We start from the raw sequence: 20,692 nt of genomic DNA on the forward strand, positions 1-20,692 counted from the left end.
CATCCCAGCTGAAAGCTGGTGCAGTTTATATGGCAGCAGATTTAACCACAAGAGTCTCTTCATCCTGCAACAGTAGCCTGAGCTTGTAGCAGAGTAGGAAATGAGTAGAAGCTGGAGCTGAAGCTGTCATTGAAGCACAATTAGCTAACAATCTGCTTCCAAGTAAATTTTAAGAACTGAGAAAATTTGGAATGTTGTTGTGCACCTTTAAGTACTTCCACATTGACATATTTGATCAGGCAAATTAATAAGGAGGGAGGAATTGTTCTTCCACGAGAGACGTGATTTGTGTGAGCTGGAGCTCTCTGCATTCAATGGTGAGATTCAAACCCCAGAATAATGGAGACCCAGTTTTGGGGTCTCAACTAAAAGGCAGGAATTTGGGTGGGTTACCTGGTTCAGTGTTCATAAATCAGAGCAGCAGCTTGATAATTTATTTTCTACAGAGAAAACAGGTTTTCTACTAGCAGGACAAACAATATTCATGTTTTCATATAAATTCTGTCCAGATTTATCACTTCTTTTGTACTTCTGTGCTGGTTTAGAAAGGTTGATTTCAATGACTTGATATTAATGAACAAAAGATGTTTAAAAACATTCCAAACAATTTCCAGGAAGATGTAATCCATTACATAATTTAACAAGTATCCTGTACTTACCTAGTATCATATTTAATTAAGCTAAAAATTAGTTTACTTCTACAGTAAAGTTGTGATTTCAAGGGGGTGAATCACCAGAAATAGCCTTTGATTATAAGTTACCACATCATTTTGCATGATGAGGAAGACACAGGTATTCTGAGCATTCCATTTCTACTTGAAACTCAGTTGAGTGACTGAGAATGTTCTTGCTGGCTTCATTAGGTTTGGAACCTGGTTCTGTACCCTGGTGTTTGGAAAATTAACTCATCAGACCAGCATATGTACTTTTCCAAATCAAATAATAATATATTTTTGTTAAAAGAATAATTGAAGAGCTCTTCCAAGCCCCACTCACGGCACCTGTGGTCGTGTTGCTTTCTCCAGTTGGTTAAGGGAGGCTTCATCCTTTTTCTCTTATCTTCTGGTGTGTAAAGATTCTGACAGTGCTCCTCTCACTGTCCTCTCCTCTCATCCCTGCCCTGGAGATCCCGACCAGTCCATTGCTTGTTCAACAGCAAAGTTTGAGTTCTGTAGTCTTCTTTTTGGGGGGAGTGCAATTGTTCCCCTTCTACCTGGTTTCACCAAGGAGCCTCTGTACATCCACCACATCTCTGTGATATCAAGGAAGTCACAGTGCTGGAAGTGTGTCCAAAACTGCCTGTTTCCCACACACATCCGTGTCCAGGCACAGAGAAGGGTCCCTAGGTGCACCACTTTCTGCACAGAATGAATCACAGGATCACAGGATGTTTTGGGTTAGAAAGGAGCTTAAGGATCATCTTGTTCCAACTGGATGATGCAGCCCCAAACCACACTGAAAAGCCCCTCTCCCTGGATGCTCTATTTCCCAGCCCCCATTAGAACCCAGCCCCAAGCCAACAATGCTTGAAGCCCTTGTCACAGGGTTAGCAAGTCTGGCACTTGAGATGTCACCTCTGATCTCTGGAACCCCCTCTGTCCCCAGCTGCCACCATCCTTAGAGTGGCTGTGGGAACCTAAATTGCACCTGCTCTTCAGCCAGGTGCTGACCTGCAGGACACATCTGCTTCCAATCAAACCTTTCCCTTGGCTCCAGGGTCCAGAATTTGTCTGATCTTGAATTTCTAGGAGAAAAAGAATGATTTCATAATGACATGCCAGCGTGAATTTATCCAGTTATGGATGAGTGGTTTAAATAAAGTAGGTATTGCCGACATTTTATGTACTTTCACATAATTTACTCCACTGAAAGCAATAAATTTACAAAGGGTAACGGTATTCCTTAATGACTAATTTTAAAACAAGCACTTAACTAAGGAAGTAGATGTTATTTTTTTAAAATATACTGTATTTTTTAAATAATCAAAGACAAGTATAAGCAGGTTCTTTTTGAAATATCTCTGGTTAAAACCAGGTTAAAAGAAATCAAAATAAGGCAACAATATTAGAAAGTTATTGTTTTGAACTTCACTGGAATAAGGAGATAACCTCCTTCCCTCTAAAGTTGTTGACCTCTTTGCAACTGCTAATCATCAAAGACATAGCAGTTTAAATAAGCAAGATAATACAAAGTTAAAAACAACATAACTAAGTTATAGAAAGAAATTTACCTAATTCTGCAGTTTGTCATTTCATGCTTCTTCTGCTTCTATTCCCTAACAAAATCAAAGGAGGGAGGTAGACTCATTAAAAAGAAAAAAGAACAAAAAAGAAGTGACTTTAAAGATTTTGCTTCTCATAATTGTAGAAACAGTAGACTGCATCTTTAAAAGAGAAAAAAACCAGTGTTTTATAGACCATGTAGCTGGAAAAGTGAGTAACCCAAACCAACCCTTGCCAGTAAATTAATGTTGCTGGTTTAAGTGGGCTTATTCCAACAGTATAAAATTCTCCTCTTCCAAGATTGCCAAATTCCTCAGCGGTTGTCCCTCTTGCAGTCACCTTCCCTGTGTTCCTAATTCTGTTCTCTCCTCCACTCTGAAGCAATGCCAGTTTTCACTTTTATCTTTGCCTGGTGCACTCTGCATTCCAGATACTTTTCCCATCCAACCATGGGGGAGTTCCCACACAAAACCTCTGCCGTGTAAAAAACCCTAATAGAACACTTTTAAACTTGTTTCAATGCTAAATAATTATAAGTGATAACATCATATATATAAATATGACAAATTGTCATGCTAGTGACTAGTTCTAAGAGGAAGAGAGGGTTCATGAAACACAACAGGGATCAGCTTTAAGCTGGAAATTATCTCATTGTGTGATGGGTTAACCACTGCCTCCACACATCCAGCCAGTCTCTCACTCACTGCATTCAATTGGAAGGGAGAAGAAGTTAAAATTAAAAAAGCATTTGAGTCAAGACCAGAACATCTGGCTGGAACCAGCTGAAGCTCTGTGGACCCAGCTGTGTCCCACCCCAGCTTCCTTCTGTAGAGGACACCACTGTGCTTGCCCCCCTGCTGACAAAACCTTTCCAGGGACACCCAATACACCTCATTAAAATGATATTCAAAAATTCACTCAGAAAATATCTTCAGCTGTTTATCCTCTACTGAGATGAACTCAAAATCACAGCTCAAAGCTCAGAGTTGGTCTATGTAACAAGAGGTTTTCTGGAAATGTGTTCTGGAAAAATGTTCCTGATATATAACAAAACTTTTCAAAGGCAAGGACTTCTGTTCCCAAAAGAAGTGGAGGAGGATGCTAAAAGTCACAGTTAAATACCCAGTCAATATCAGTAGTCATGTGGTAGAACCTGGTAGTAATAATACCAGAGAACACTTAGAGATTAAAATACAAATAATAAAGCCTTGAAATCTGCCCAGTTATCTGCCCAGTGTGATGAATCACAAGGTAACAACTTTATGAAGTCTATTGTGAATCAAATGGCATTAACCAAAGAGTTAAAGTAAACAAACCAGACTTTTATATCTTACCTCCAGCAGCTTTTGGGCCTCAGTATCAATTCTTAAATAAGCACAGAGAAGCACAAAGGATTAGGGAGAAGTTGCAAAGAGAGGTCTTTGAAAGGTTGGTTTCCCTCCTTTGGGAAGAATCTGCTCTGTTTCAGTGGCTGTGGTGCCTGTGGGGTTATAGGAATAAACAGGAGAGTTCAGCCCAAAATGGGCACTGGGGTCACACACTCCTGGTCTGGCTGGAACAGCTCCAGATGTGCAGGCTGCTGTCAAAACACAAACAAAACACACAGGAACTTCCCATTCCACCTGGGACAGCTTCAAGGTCTTCTCAGTTTTGGGGTAACTTTTATTTTGTGACATTGACCTTGTGTGCAGAATGGACATTGTGATTTTTAATCAGGAAACAAAGGAATAAGATCACCCAGAATGTTTTTGCTTAATGCTGACTTTCAAATAAGCACAAAGAAGAATAATGATGAGGTATGTTTACACTGTGCATGTTATTATATTTACTTATGCTTCTAGAAAATACCTAGAGCTATAGCCGTATAAACCTCCAACCCCGAGCAACCAAGATTCCTGCCCTAAAAAATGGAAGAATTAGAAAGATTTAAAAAGTCACCAGAGTGATGTAACACCAATGATGTAATTTTTTACTGAACTTTATTTTCATGTTTCTAAAAAATCAGACTTTGAGTTGCCATGGATTTCTCCTTGAGGCAAATTCAGATGTGACTTAAAAGTCAGTCAAAGGTAAATGAGGGTCTTGCATTTTCTCTCCAAAACAATGTAATGAAAGGGTAAAAAACTGTACAACCATCATCATTCATGTGGCAACAATAAATCTGATTGCAGCAGACTAAACAAGTTCTTTAAACTATGCACTGCTGGAAATAATAGAAGCTGAAAAATGCAAAGATGATACCTTTTCTGGCTATTTCTATGTAGCTCTGCACTTCCCATTGTCTTTCTTCTAGTGGCTGTGCCTCATCAGCCTGAACTGCTGGTTTCAATATGTTTTCCCAGTGTGATGTAGGACATTAACTGTTCCTCCTAGTGAAACCAAAATGAGATGACAAGAAGAACATTAAAGTGATCTTTTAATTTTGTCCCCAAAGATGAAAAGTAAACACAACATGCTCATGCATGGCTTCCTGTAGAGATTCTGTAGTGCTGGAAGTCAGCTAAAGAATCTCTTTAGGTGGGGAGCAGGGACCTATTGCTGTTCTAGGAAAGAATTTTGGCTCACTGTCTATAAATCAATGCCACTCCAGCTAGTAACAAAAATTAAAATCTTCATTATAGAATAGAGGGATAGCAAAGTTGTAGACACTTAGATACACACAAAGCAGTTCTTTGGTCAAATAGAACACACAAAAATAATCTCAACTGCGTAGGATTTCAAGATGTTGATCTGAAGACAGTTACAGAAAATGGCTCTTTGTCAGGCTTCCTTGACAGAGACACAGAGAAAGCAAATACATGAACTAAATGTTCCTGTCATGCCTGTGGATTTAGAAGGATACTTTTCTTTTGTGATTTTGCATTGCTAAGAGGCAATTTATACCTGTATCTATCTGACAGCAGATGCTATCGTGCCTTAATCTGACACTAAAACCAGCTTTATTTTTCTCTTTCTGATAAAATATAACAAAGCCGCATTTGCTGTGTACAGGCCTCTCTTTGTTAAAATAAGTTATTTTTACGTTGCAGGTCTTCCAACTATTGGCTCAACCGCATCCAGTCGTTTCTCTACTGCAACGAGAACGGGCTCCTGGGGAGCTTTTCTGAGGAGACCCACACGTGCACCTGCCCCAATGACCAGGTGGCCTGCCACGGGTTCCTGCCCTGCACTGTCGGGGACGGCCCCGCGTGCCTGAGCTGCGCCCCCGACAACCGCACGCGCTGCGGGAGCTGCAACGCCGGCTACATGCTGAGCCAGGGGCTCTGCAAGCCCGAGGTGGCCGACTCCACCGAGCACTACATCGGCTTCGAGACGGACCTGCAGGACCTGGAGATGAAGTATTTGTTGCAGAAGACAGACCGGAGGATCGAGGTCCACGCCATTTTCATCAGCAACGACATGCGCCTCAACAGCTGGTTCGATCCCTCGTGGCGCAAGCGGATGCTCCTGACTCTTAAGAGCAACAAGTACAAGTCCAGCCTGGTCCATATGATACTGGGCCTCTCTCTGCAAATTTGCCTGACTAAGAACAGCACCTTAGAGCCTGTCCTTGCTGTTTATATCAACCCTTTTGGGGGCAGCCACTCTGAGAGCTGGTTTATGCCTGTGAATGAAAACAATTTCCCAGACTGGGAGCGGACTAAACTGGACTTACCCCTTCAGTGTTATAACTGGACGCTGACTCTGGGAAACAAGTGGAAGACATTTTTTGAAACTGTGCACATCTATTTGAGGAGTCGAATAAAGTCAAATGGTCCAAATGGCAATGAGAGCATCTACTATGAACCCCTGGAATTTATTGATCCCTCAAGAAATCTGGGCTACATGAAAATCAACAACATCCAAGTGTTTGGCTACAGCATGCACTTCGACCCAGAAGCAATTCGAGACTTGATTTTGCAGCTGGACTACCCCTACACTCAGGGCTCACAGGACTCAGCACTTTTGCAGCTGTTGGAGATTCGGGATCGTGTAAATAAACTCTCTCCACCCGGCCAACGTCGTCTGGACCTCTTCTCTTGCTTGCTCCGTCATAGACTCAAACTGTCTACCAGTGAAGTGGTGAGGATCCAATCTGCTTTGCAGGCCTTTAATGCCAAATTGCCAAACACAGTGGATTATGACACAACCAAATTATGTAGTTAACCATAAATGTGAAGCACAACACAAAACCTTGAAGGAGTTTTTACAGTGCTTTTGTGGAACAGTTTATGTTTGGAAGAGTAAATTTAAATTGTCTTTTCAATATCTGTCTTATATCAGTCAATACTGTTGGATGGCAATTTACACACATGAACTTGCTGACAATGAATATATTATACCTGCAGTTTTGGTTTATGAATGAAATAAATACTGACACCAGTCTAGAAGACATTCTACTTTTTACAATAAATTTCATTTGTAATTTTATATGTTCCGTGGCAATGCTTTTGTGCATTACATCCTCTAGAGGGAACATAGAAGGAGACCAATAAAATTTTGTAGCTGAACAGTTATTACAAAGAAATGCTGTGGGATTCTTTTTTCTTACACAAAAGTAGTAACTTTGGTACACTTTTGTGTGTGTTGAACTCAGGAGGGGTAGGTAAAGAGATTGACTCCAGATTTTAAGAGAAACTGTCAAAAAGTCAAAGCCATAGGAAATTTTATTTTTAGGATGTGGATCTAAGTTCATGCTGGGCTGAAGTGACAACTCCAGTGATGCTTTGCATGCTCTACCTGAGGCTTGTCCTTTCCAAGGTGCTCCATGTGACATCCAGACATCAGAGTGATCCCACTGAGTGTTTTAGGATGGGCAGGAGGTTGGAACTGTGGGATGCACAGCAGTGGAAGGCTGCATTAGCTCTACAGGACACAGGTGAGAGGCTGTCTGCAAATGACCAAAATTCATTTCAAAAGCCTTTGCTTTGTATATTTACCAAAAGAATCAAGTATATACACACATTGCCTCCTCCCAAATGCACACATTATAATCTTCAAATTCTCTGTTTTGAACTGCTCACCCAAGTACAGCCATGCTGCTTAGATTAAAATTAATGTTTAAAATTTACATGTTTTAAAATTCTTTAGTAGATGGGTATTTTTTTCATTTTCAGTGCAGGAATTTTCAGTTTTTAAAAATATTCCCTTTTACTGATAAAAGAAATCCAGTTTATAAAGCTGGCAGTGCAAGTCATTAATTAAACATTATAAATTACTGAAATTAATTAAATGTGAATGTCTGTGAATCAGAATTAGGTTCTTTGCCATTTGACACATCCCAGCAGAAAAAAAAAGCACATCTGAGACAGCAGAACCTGGGATTCACAAGAAGCTTTTGCTGCTTCTTGCAAGAGAACAGAACAAATGTCTGGACTGTCAGAAGTCCTCATTATTAAATGCAGGGTAAAGTGAAGGAAATTGATACAAAATGGTTTAGTAGTACCTCCTTACATTCATTCTGAATCTGTGTCATAGATTTAAAAGACAATTTGAATTTTTTAAAAGCGAAAGAATTACATAAAGAATGATATTTTATGGGCAAGCACAGAAAGCAAAACCCCCCATTTCATTCATACACAATTTTAATTCAGCTGGATTTCTATTCAATGAAATTCACATTATTCATTACAATTTGTTATATTACAGTGTCATTTGAGTTCAGCCTAATCTGAGTTTAAGACACACTCCTCACTTCCAGGAATACCCCAGCAGCACAGGGGAGAAAACACCTTTTAAGTGAATGAAGACAAGGTAAAATACAAGGACAGAAACCCTTTAGAAAGCCCACTGCCAGGGGAAATATTTCCCTGAGTGATTCTTGTTTCTCCTGATTTAAGAAATATTTATCTGCTTTAATGTTTCTAAGCCATCCATTTGGATAATTCCTCAGACCTTCTATACTAAGAAGTTGCTCAGAACTGAGTGATTTTTTGGGGTTTTTTTGTTTGTTTATTTCTTTCTTTGGTGTTTGTCTTTGGTTCTTTCTTTTTCTTTATTTGTTTGTTTGTTGGTTTTTGGTTGTTTTTTTTTTTTTTGGTGCTGGAGGAATTAATCTATGGATTAATTCCTGTTTGTTTTCTTTTGCTGATAATTAAAGTATCTCAGCCTCTCTTCTACATGCCCAGAATTTGGTTTGCTCTTCCATTAGTAAGAGTTTCCCAAGTTAAAATAATCAGTATTTCTGTTTTCATCCTAAAGTCTTTCTTTTTCTCTTTTCTTATGTTTTTGGCAACTATAATAACTTGAAAAATTAGATAGTTGGGTTTTACTACTCAGTACCTTGTTTAGTCTTTTCAAACAAGTGAAAGACTGATAAGGTGAACAAAAAGCAAAAATAAAAGTCCTCTTCTGCTTATAGAAAGTAAAAGTTATGATGGAAGTGTGAGGCAATGATGAAGCATTTGCTTTCTTTCACTAAGGAAAAATACCAGTTGTCACAGTAAGTGATCTGAGGGGTTTTCCCCCCACCTTTCATCCTCCTTCTTAAAATTTTCCCCTATGAATGTTTTTACTTTCTTGTCTGAGTTAGGGTGGTTTTTTTACATATCTTTCTCTGCCAAGATTTAAAGTTCTTCACTGTGCATAAATATGTCCATAATAGAAGATACAGATCAGAAGAAGCCCCAAAAGGGAGACATCACCTGATTACTACACAACACATTCATTGTGTTGGACTGGAGTAGTGGAAACCTCCTGTCATTACTCACTAGCTTTGTGCCAGATTTCCTAGCCCACTAGTCATGGACTAGTTTTGGACTTTGGAACCTGTAGGCTCATGGAATAAGGAGAACTTTTATTTTAACAGAACTGGATTCTATAAAGATAAATGTGATAGGAAAAAAACCTCTGCAAGTACATACTGAGAAAAAAAAAAGGCACAGGTTTATCTTGTTCTCAAACAAGAGACAACAATATTTCCCTTTTGACATTTTTTCCAATTGGAAGCTTTCTATGTTCTCAAAAAAAAACTTCAGGATTTTTTTTAGAAAAAGATGAGTCTGGATAGGTCAAATCAGAAAACAATTTGATCCATAAGAAAGTTTTGCAATAAGATATGAACCCAATGGTGAAGAAGAAAAAACTGTGGCTACATCCATGTGCACTCATTTCCATCTGGGTGTTGCAGATGTTTGGAGTGATCAGATCCTGGTGCTTTCTGCTGGCATTCACCAATGCTGCTATTTCCTGCCATCATAAACTGAAAAAAAAACCATGCAAGGAAAGGATAGTAATAGAGAATCACAGAATCATGGAAATCCAGACTTGTTTGGGTTGGAAGGGACTTTAAAGCCCATCCAATGCCACCCCTGCCATGGGCAGGGACATCTTCCACTAGCCCAGGTTGCTCCAAGCCCTGTCCAGCCTTGCCTTGGACACTTCCAGGGATCCAGGGGCAGCCACAGCTTCTCTGGGCACCCTGTGCCAGGGCCTCACCACCCTCACAGGGAGGAATTTCTTCCCAATATCCCAGCTAACTGTACTCTCCTTCTATTTAAAGTCCCTTGTCCTTGTCCTGTCACTCCTGTGTACGGTACCCATGGAATGGCACACTGACAGCCTAGGACAACATTCAGAACTAATTCTAGTGACTACAGGTAGTCATTAATTAGAACACAGTCACCATCTTGCTTAAGTGAAGGCTTCTCTGATACAAAGCTCTCCTAACATTGTTTTCCAAGCAAGTCCAATCTAGATCATGTCTGAAATGTGGGAGCCAAGTTAATGTCTTGAAGAGACTGCAGTAAGGATGGGCCCCCTTATCACTACCTGGGAACCAGAATTAGGTTTCCCAGACTGATCCAAGTCTCTGGGTGACAAAAATCAGAATACAGAGGCTGAATTAAATAATATTAAAAATATAGTGAACATGAATAAACTCATTTCTCTCACTGCTTGCTCAAAAACATATAGATGGGAAAAAAATGCATTCATATCCTCGTGGCTGAAGACAGGGAGAGGTGTAGTCACATTTCAGGGTGTTTCTTCCTAAAATTTGAGGGAGAGCCTTTGTTTCCAAAGATATGCATATGCTGACTGCATTTCTTGTGGAAGTGCTTTTTTGGCAGACACCTCAAGTCAGCAAAGAGGCAAAAGCCAAAAAAAAAGTCGGTTTTCCCAGGCTGAATGAGCAGAGAATGTGGGAGGGGGCTACAACTGTCTGAAGGTCCTTTCTCTGAAGATGCAGCACGTGTTCCAGGGACAAAACAAAATGTCATGGGAAAGAAAAGTGTTTCACACCCTCCTTTCTGCTTGTACTGACAACGAGTAGGTAAATGGGATATGGTGAAGGGTCAGTGTCTTATCATCCAGCCACTGTTTCTGTGGCAGGTAGGGGACGGAATCTGAGCTACTCTCACTCTTGGGAATGGGATCACCCTCTGGATGGTGCATCCAGGGCTCTTGACAAGGTGGTTGGAGTGCAAGGGGGAAGCTAGGGAAAAGTAGAGAGAGAAAAGGAACCAAGATCTCATTTGAGTAGGCTTTTAAATAAGCAAGAGAGCCTGTATGCCTCGTTACAGCTAAAAGCAGAGGCCAAGCTCTCCCTGGGTGTAGATGAGGTTTGGAAACATGGAATGTTTAATGAGAATCAGTGCTGGGAGATCTCAACACCAGAGCAAATGCAGTGTTAATGCTGATGTGCAGGATTCATGGGGCCCAGCAGGGCAGTTTGTGGGACTGCAGGACTGACTTTGGGGTCTATTCACTCAGCTTCATTCTCTAAGCACAGAATCTACTCCAGAAGTAGCACATACCTAACACTTTCTGCATATACAGACCATGGATAGAGCAACCCATAGCCCTGGGTCACAGTGGATAAAATGTCAACTTATCCACACTGCCGAGAAGTAAGTGTATGGATTTCTGACATTCTGGTTTCACAGATTTGGCAGTGTGGCCACATCAGAGATGACACTGCTTTGGGAGGGAGAGCATGTGGGAGAGCAGGGTCATAAATTCTTTCTTTCCCTGCCAAACCAACAACAGTAAGGTGTGAATTATTACCAAAGAAACAGTTTCACCTCCCAGAAATGGTGAAATTTTCCTTCCCTGAGGATTATTCATTGGATATTAATGTGCATCTAAAAATATCAGCGTATCTTTTCAGCATTCACATATTGCCGTGTTTTAGGGAACATTCAGTGCAACATGCAGATATGAAAGGGAAACACAAAAAATATCAGTTTTAGTAACAATAGGTGCTGCAGGATTGCTCACCCTCTGGTCACACCTGCACAAGCCATTGTTTGTCTGCCTATGATCTGCTCTCGGTGATGCCTTAAGTTTTAGCTTTCATATTATCCAGATTCTGTACTGCATTAGTTCATAAGTGAACTTTGTATAAAGTGTTAGCAAGCTCTCCTCACAGTTTAGTTAGACACAACAATCCTTTTGCAGCCTGAGAACCAAGGACACCATTGCAGCTTCAGGCCCAAAAAGTATAAACAACAGCAAACTGAGGATTGCAATCTGGGAGGATGGGACTTCATAACCTGAAGCTGTCACTGGACAATTAACCCCAATATGTAAATGGACCAAAGCTTATAAAAGTGTGAAAACTCGTGACCCGTTGTCTATCTTGGGTGTAGCCTCAGCCAGGCTCTTGTACTGCCCAAGGTGTATCCTGTGAAGGCCTTTTTAATAAATATCTACTTAATTCCTTTAACTCTGCCTAGCCTCTGTTCTAGGCAGCCTCTCAAGGCATCATCAGCTCACAGCAGACAGAAAAGAGCTTGAAACCACCTGGGAGGCAGAGATAGCTTTGCTCTGAAAGCAGTGCTCCCCTAAGAGGGACTAATCCAGAGCGTGACCACCTTTCAACACATTCCAAGAGCTTTATCTTTTTAGAAAAAAGCTTTTTGCCAATTCTCAGCTGACAGGGAAGAGAGGAGAGGAGTAGTAAAACAAAGGGAGGTGTGTACATATTAAACCACAATTCTTCAGTGGGGAGAAAAGGGAGAACAAAGTGTCTTTGAAGAGCTTTGGGATCTCATCACAGCTGTGTAACTCACTCCAAGAGCATTTAGGTACCACAGGGATAACAGAAGACCAAAAATGCAAAGATCAGGTACAATCGCTGAGCATGCATGTGACAGAAGAAAATCGACCATCACTAGTTTTGAACACACAAATCTTTGTCTTACATCTTTCCCTCACTCTCAGCAGAGAAGAAACTTGAAGCATTAAACAGGAATAGAAGAATGACAAAAGATAATTCATGGTATAAATGTGTAGAGCTTCTTTCATGTGTCCTTTTCATTGGGGTCCCTCATGTCCCCCTCAGTTATTCAGTTCACCAGGTATGTATTAATACATAACTCCTTTGCCTATAAAATTAAGACATCACAACATGTGATTTATAGTTGTGTAAGATGTCCAAATAATTTTAAATAACCGTATGTCTTGCCTATCACTATAAATTTTCCAACTAAGCTCTTCCTCAGATCAAACAAACAAAACCAAACCAAAAACCCCCCATCCCAAAATAATACAGACAATTTCTACGAGATTAGACAGTAATTCTACCACGTATCATCTCTATGAATTTTTATTTTTAAAAAACTGGTTTTGTACTACTGTCCTATGAATTTAATTACTCTCTTGCTGTCCAGTGCCTAAGATTTCTCTCCCTGAATCTGTATTTCTGAAGGGACTAGTCTGACAGCTTGAGATGTGAAAGTTCTTGTTTAACAGCAGGACATCAGAGAGCATCATAGCTACCTTTTTAATATTTAGATGTATAAAGTTAAGATGAGGACTGTGCTGCTAAGCATTTTAAAACTGCTGACTTGTCAACACAAAACAGAAAATGGAAATCCTTAGCTATGAATTTTATCTGGACTCTAAACATTAAAGCCTCTAGTCAATCAGAATTTAGTCATAAACATGTAAAAGTACCAAGCATTTATTTTCATACATTATTTTTCATCTTTAACAGACTCAGAGAGCAAGATGAACACAGGAACTGACTGAGATTGAATACATTGGTGCTATTTCTAATATGCCTTTGGTAGAAGGGAATACATTGATGAAAATTTTTTTTCCTTCATTGGAAAGGCAGTATTCTGTCATATTCTCTTAAAATAAATTGGAGAGACTATATTCCTTCACTTCAACCCAGAAATATATGATTTTTTTTGTGTGAATATTTAGTAAAGTAGCTGGATTCTATACACACTCTTAGTCATTGCACTGCCTGGTTACTTTTTTCCTTAAGAGACAACTTTTAATATCATTGATAGAGTTGGGAAAAGCTATTCTCTAAAGAACTTGGACACACTGGGCAGTAATCCCCCTGCAAGTGCAGATATTTGACTTTCAGGTTAATAGATGTCATTTCCACCTAAGCACTCGGGGAACAGGCAATTCTTGAGCAGGTGAAGTTGCTCTGTAAGCAAGACCTTTGTAACACTGCTAAAGGTAACAAACATTTCAGGTGGCTGAATCCATCCCTGCCCACGTGGAGGCATCCAGCTGGTGAAACTTATGGCATCTGTAATGAAGGCTTTAAGATAGGAGCCTCTTCTATTTGCAATAAAGCTCTGAAGGGCAATTTGGACATCTCATTAGCCTGCACCTGTCCATCAGCAATCCAAAGGTCCAAGGCTGCTAGTCTAGATTAGATGTGTAATGTTAGGCAATGTGAATAAACCAGCCCAGAACTACAAAAGCCATTCTTGACAATTCTGTGGAGCCTAGGCCCATTTTCTATAAAAAAATCTGCAGTATACATAAGAGACAAAGAGCAAAAAAAGAACAAAAAATGAAAAAAAAAAAAAGAAAAAGCCAACAAGCAAAAAAAAAAAAAAAAAAACCAACAAAAAAAAAAAATTAAAAAATTAAGACGTGATTAAGGCCCACATTTAGCCACTGCATTGAACTGTGGAATCCCAAATTGGTTTGGAATCCCACGATGGTTTGAGTTGGAAGGACCTTACAGATCATCCAGTCCCACCCCTGCCATGGTGGGACCTTCCCCTATCCCAGGTTGCTCCAAGTCCCATCCAACCTGGCCTTGGACACTTCCAGGGATCCAGGGGATCTCCACAGCTTCTCTGGGCACCCTGTGCCAGGGCCTCCCCATCCTTAGAGGGAAGACTTTTTTCCTCTTGTCTGTCAGTTTGAAGCCATTCTCCCTTGTCCTGTCACTCCAGTTCCTGACGAATTGTCCCTCTCCAGTTCCTGGAGCCCCTTCAGACCCTGGAAGTTGCTGTGAGGTCTCCACACAACCTTCCCTTCTCTGGGCTGAACATTCCCAGCCTGGCTCCAGAGGGGAAGTCCTCCAGTCCCCTCAGCAATTTCATGGCCTCCTCTGGACTCATTCCAATATTTTCATGTCCTTATGTGGGAGACACCAGGACTGGACACAGAGCTCCACGTGCTCTCAGCAGAGCAGAGCAGAGGGAATGTGCTGGAATGTGCTGAGGGTGCCTTGGTCCCATTGCCTGTGGAACAGAACTGTGCAGAAAGGCTCCTTAGCGCACTGAAATTCAGCAGGGTGTGTGGTGCAGCTGCATGTGGAGGCTACAGCACAGTCACACCTCAAGGAAATATTTTTAACACATTAGGAGAAAATGTAAAATCTCCTTATGAAATATGATGTTTGGATTTATAACTGAGTTTCCCCTGGTAAGTTCTGGGAAATTTCCCTAAATCAAATTAAACGCAGGGAGCTCAGCTGGCCTCATAAATCACCTGTCTAAACTAGGAATGCTTCAAGTGATGCACGTCCAAGTCAGGAAGCGTGACAATAAATTTGATGACATGAAATGAGCCTGTTAGGCCTGGATAAAACTGTGAATAGGCAGTTTTTATGCCTTTCCTAGACAACTACAAATGAGGCTTGCTTTTGTAAAATGCTGGATGAAGTGTCCACATGTGTAGCTACAGCCACATTGGATCTTATTCAAAGCAATGAAAAGTTTTCTGCTCAAAGAATTTTGGAGGTTATTCCAACATTTGAATCTGCAAATGTTCAAATGAATATCAGGTTTTGGATTTCTCTTTCTCCAATGTCTGTGTTATCAGGCAGGAGGGAACTAAACTGGAAGGCAGTGTGATTAACACAAAGATCAGAAGGGGTTTGGAGCATCTCTCTGGTGAGGAGAAACTGTGGGAGATGGGTCTGATTAGTTTGGAGAAGAGAAGCTTTAGAGGGGATTTCATCAATCTGTAAAAATATCCCGAGGGCAAGTGCCAAGGGGATGGTGGCAAACGGTGTTCAGAGATGCCCAGTGACAGGACAAGAATTGATGGCCATAAACTAGCCCACCACAACACGGAGGGTGGCAGAGCACCAGAGCAGCTGCCCGGGGAGGGCCTGGAGTCTTCCCCCCCTGGAAACATTCCAAACCCACCTGGACGTGCCCCTGTGTCTCCAGGTGACCCTGCCTTGGCAAGGGGTGGGACACAGGATCTCCAGAGGTCCCCCCAGCACTAAGGACTCTGCAATTCTGTGAATGAAGCCCCTTCAGCTTTGGAAATTTATTGCTGGGATAAGAACAAGACCTTCTTGCTCCTTACATAATGTCACTAATTCACAATGTAAAGCAAAACTCTGAGACTGTGCAAGATTTAATAAATGAGAAGCTGGGAGAGCTGGGGCTGTGAGAAGACTCCAGAGAGATCCTAGAACCCTTCCCAGTGCCCAAAGGGGAACTCCTCCAAAGGACTTCATTGCTCACACCTCTCCTCAGGAAAGGGTTGGGAGAAAACAACCCATTATCTTTCAAAACCTTGTTATAGACAATGATAAAACACACATTAAAGCAAAGAATTAGTTATCAGCATATTGAAAATATTGCCACAATAATCAGAGAATTAATATAGGTTCAGATCAAATTATGAGAATAAAAATAAAGAGTAGAATACTATTACACAAAAGTTATTATATTATTATTATTACTATTATCATTATTATTATTAATAACAATAATAGTAATAGAAACACTAATGGTAATATTTAAACCCATTTCATGGCTTCAGGCAATTGAATGGTGTGGGAGGAACACTAAGTTACACCATCCCATCTCCTTTGCTGGAGAAACAGGATGTGATTTCCCATACATTCCCCATCAGCCCCCAGGGACAGGCTTGGTATTTTCACGTGTTTTCCAACAGTTTTATCCACTTTTATATTCCTTCATTGGTAAGAAGTTCCCTACCATAAGTGAATTCACTGCATGTGGTGCATTTTGCCTAAGTTAAATATTTGAGATTTGTTCTCTTTGTTACCTCTAAGCTGATTTTGTCCAGCTCCAGTTGGAGTACACAGCACAACATAAAACACCTATATCTGAGTGACATGCTAACAAAAAGAAATAAATAATATACTGTGACAGGACTTTCAATGCTTCCCTGATCTACCCTATTAACCCCAGAGGACACATTAAAAGCTCAGCATACACTTTCAGGTTTTTCAGTGGGACTCTGATGGCCAAGTTTCCATTTAGAAGGATGTTGGCTTGCCTTTGTTTTCATTTCCAGAGTGCTTCATTAAGCTTACAAATGTTTAATTAAGTTTTATTAAATGCATTAAGCTGAGAGTAAGGAGCTGCACTTTGCACACTGGGTGAAATGGACTCAGTGGAAAAAGCCCATTATCAAGAGTGATCAAGATTGATCTTTGAATGCTTTGGCCAATTTGTAGCTAGAGGGAGGCTGATTTTTGCTTGCTGTTTATTTAAGGGAATGAGTCATACAAGTAAAAAATAAATCATTGTTTTGATTAGCCATTTTTTCTCTTTCTTTTTTTTTTTTTCTTTTTTTTTTTAATTTCCTTGTAGCAAGTGTCTATTCTCCCTGTTAGAGGCAGGCTGCACTGGCTCCTTTAGGAAGTACTGATGTTTTGCCAGCTCAGGGATTTTACTGTAAGGCTGATGATACCAGATTTGTTTTAAAGGCCAGATCTTGGAAAGCTGTCATGGAGTGAGTCTTCATTATGTGCACACAAAAAACTTGATATCCTCAAGGCTAGAAATAATTGGTGATATAATGGGAATATTGTGGAGAACAGCCTTCCAGGTGGCATGTCCCATACCAGGCTTGAGCTAAAAGAAAAATCCAAAGATTTTTAAGCTGCCAAAGCCATCTGATATATAAAAGTTTCTGATAAATAAAACCTCCAGTTTCTTGGCTGACAAAAATCTTCTCACTGTCCTTGCCCTGGGTAAAACTGACATCTGTGGGAGAAAGTCCCTGACTGGAAAAATTAAAAACAATACACTAACTTAAATACTAAATTACAATGCAGTCTCATGCTTTTGAAGCCAGATTCCAAGGAACAAAGGTTTGTTGTTTTTCTTATCATTCTTATTATGTGTAATTTATGGTAATATATATATATTCCTTATTACTGGTGGGTTTTTTTTTTTACTTGCAAGTTAACAACTAATCAAAGGACTATTGCTATCCTTGGCTGAACTTTAATTTTTGTACTCAAAAAGTTGTACCTGCTACAACATCTTGGCTCCTTGGGAAGATACTTGTTTTGGAACAGAGCAAACTCTTCACTCAACATGTCTACTATTTTTGTCTTAGTATATACTGTGTGCTAACTGGAATAGAACCTTAAGTTGAATTAATTACTGTATCAATCCAGCACTGAATCTGCACCAAACAGAACAACTATTTAATTTGCTAATGAAACTCTACCATATCCCTGCTTCGAAAATAAACTAAGTGTGAGAAAGGAATTGGGAAAAAGAGCCTTAAAATATCAAAGGAAGAGAATAAGACAAGAAGGTGCTCCAGATCCCCCTACAGAGTTTGGGGAGAGCCCAGTGGGGCAGACACCCACAGTGCAGATACTGAAAGCCTCAAGTGCTATCAGGGAGGGTCAGGCTGGATTTCAGGGAAAGGTTCTTCCCCAGAGGATGCTGGGCAGGTGCTCACAGGGAATGGGCACAGCCCCAAGGCTGCCAGAGCTCCAGGAGAGTTTGTACAATGCTCCCAGGGGTGCACAGGGTGGGATTGTTGGGTTGTTTGGGCAGGGACAGGGGTTCCACGATCCCTGTGGGTATCCTGAGCTGGTCCCATCCCAGCTCAGGATGTTTTGTGATTTGGTGAAAACTAAAATTAATCAGTAGGTCACTTTGCCAGAAAACTTAATTCTGATCATGGAATCCGAGAATCACGGAATAATTTAGATTGGGAAATACCCGTTCCTGAAATCTTACTGTCAAACAAGCCTGTGGACAGCACAGACAGGCTCAGTGGGACAACTTTTCCAGTGGCAGAGAAGGGAAGGGTGAACAAGTTGAAATAACTCTATGACCTGCTCAGAACCATCTCACAAGGCCCAGTCTGAGAAACATTCACAGAAGCTCAGGGCAGCACTTGCATGAGCACTTGGCATTTTGTTGAACTCTATTGGAAAGCAGTTGTTTACATGGCTTTTAACCATTACTGGTAAACTCAGAATAGGAGTGGCTTGAGGAAAGCTAAATAAGAATCTGGGCAGATCTCAGCTCTTACCTCCTCCCCTGACATCAGTGGGACTAAATTTAACCACTTATGTGACAGGTGCATTTGTGTATCAGGACTGCAAAGCCCATTTGTCACGTAAAACATATTTCTTTTTTGATTTCTAGATGTGGTTACAAGCCACCATTGATCAACAACACCACAATCAGTAATAGAGACTTTGGGGGTCTTTTGCATTGTGCTTCAGGGCTTATAAACATTTTTGCAGTGTGGCATTGTTTGAAAACACAAAAACCAGTTTACACAGTGCATCTCCACTTGAAAATTCAAGAATGACATAATCTGCAAGTTACATAAGGTAGGAGATTTATAGGTTTTATACATAAAATATGTATATGTCTCCTATCCTGCACCTCTTACATCTTGCATCCTATGATTATTAAGACATTTCTAGGTAGCTGACACTAGAGCTAAACAGCAGGTAATAAACTATTACTATTTTGTCCTTGTTGACTTTTTCTCAGACATTCTTAGATGAACACTTAACTCTCAAAACAGTTGGGATCTTAACCTTAGGACTACGAACACCCAGGAAAGAACTGGAAGTTTCCATCAGGTTCCAAACTGTGCTGAGATCTGAAGGTGTGTGAGAGAGTCAGAATGGATTAGAGACACCTCTGCTTGTGAATGTTGTTGTTTTTAAAGCTGCTGCAATTGGAACAAACACACAGAACTCCTCTGCTGCAGCTGAAGGCTGGGAGACCTGCACACCAGCACTTCCAGGCTTTCACAGGCACTGAATTCAAATTCCAAGTTAGAGTCTCACTTTCCTCTTCCTCTGTGAGCACCATTTGAGCCTGCAAGTCTTGCTTGAAAGAATCTGCATTAATTACTACTCATCAGCCTTAAATATGGTGACAGCTCCTGTTGGCAGCACTGTTTATTTTGTGACCACCTTTTCAGCTCTGCTGTCAAATGGGGTTTTTTTTCTCATTCCCAAGAAAACAGCCTTTCTTTGTGACCAGCTGCTGAGAACAAACCTCCACTCCCTCCCCTCCCCAATCCTGAACATGCCATCCCTATTTCCTTGCCAGTGAAATTCTGTCCTTATAAATAGGGACCAGGCTGAAGTTATAGATATCAAAGTTTAGGCTGCTCAAAGGAGAAAAGGTCTATAATGCTTCTCTGGTTTTCCTTTTGATAGATACTGTGATCCATCTGTCAAAATGTTCTTAATTTCCCGTGACTGTCTGTGGTTTCGCCCTCTACAGAAATATTTCTTGTTGCAAAGGTTTGTTTGGAACTCTCTCTACCAACCTACTCCCTGTGAAAATCCTTTCTGATGGGGATGTTATTTAGTAATTTTTTATTATTTCTTGAGTAATCTGTAAGTCTGTAAAAAGAGAGCTTGGAAAGCTATAAAACAAACCATCTTCTACTATCCCTTCCTCATTAAAGAAACAAACCTAAAATCTCTACCAATTTTCAGATACTGACACCCAAACCCCTATCAATATAGCTGAAGAAGAGTAATTATTGCCTGTGGCAGAAAAACAAAACCCAGTCCTTGAATAAGGCACCACTGAAAGAGAAGAAACAAAGATTGTTAGAGAATTAAAATGTTTCAGAGTCTAAACAGTATAACCCACAACCACAAACACAATTTAGTTGTCATGGGGTGACTTTACCTTTAAGATAGCATTGGGAGCTAAGGAAGTTGAAACTGCTGGTGGCTGATGGGAGTCTTTCCTACTGACCAATTATCAGTCATTTCTAAGAATTGACAGCAGTTTTAACCATTGAAAAGGGAGATCAACTTGTGAACCCTACCTTAAGATGTAAAGTCAGGGCACTTTCAGCCTCTTTGTTTCCTGGCTGTGAAAGGTAAGAGAGCTCCAGCTGGATTCCCGTCCCCTGGCTAGGCCATGTGCCCCGGGCAGGGGCTGGGCTGGGCCTGCCTTGGCTCCCGGCCGGGAGATGGGGCCTGCGGGGCTTGCCCCGGGCTCTGGCTGGGCCAGGCCGGTCCCTGGCTCGGCTGCAGTTTTTGCTGGGACTGAATTCACCAG

General features: G+C 40.7%; 1 protein-coding gene and 1 long non-coding RNA gene across 6 annotated transcripts in view; one reads left to right on the forward strand and one right to left on the reverse strand.

The window, feature by feature from the left end:
* Nucleotides 1-6,718, forward strand: part of BRINP3 (BMP/retinoic acid inducible neural specific 3) — a 195,802-nt gene extending 189,084 nt beyond the window's left edge. For all 3 annotated transcript variants that reach the window (XM_015636227.2, XM_015636229.3, XM_015636228.3), the window contains one exon: nt 5,252-6,718. In XM_015636227.2, the coding sequence (XP_015491713.1) occupies nt 5,252-6,368 (1,117 nt within the window). In that variant the 3' untranslated portion in view covers nt 6,369-6,718. The remainder of the gene's footprint in view (nt 1-5,251) is intronic.
* Nucleotides 1,613-8,161, reverse strand: LOC107208160. Of its 3 annotated transcripts, none has more exons than XR_001523109.2 (4): nt 6,942-8,161; nt 3,557-4,591; nt 2,231-2,275; nt 1,613-1,744 (listed from the first exon to the last, which is right to left on the reverse strand). It is a non-coding gene; the product is annotated as an uncharacterized LOC107208160 (long non-coding RNA). The 3 variants fall into 3 exon arrangements; XR_004498486.1 differs by lacking the exon at nt 6,942-8,161 and having other exon boundaries at nt 3,557-3,702; nt 4,464-5,245; XR_004498485.1 differs by lacking the exon at nt 6,942-8,161 and having other exon boundaries at nt 3,557-5,245.
* Between the last annotated feature and the right edge of the window lie 12,531 nt (nt 8,162-20,692).

This window comes from Parus major, chromosome 8 (genome assembly GCF_001522545.3).
Source record: "Parus major isolate Abel chromosome 8, Parus_major1.1, whole genome shotgun sequence".
NCBI lineage: Eukaryota > Metazoa > Chordata > Aves > Passeriformes > Paridae > Parus > Parus major.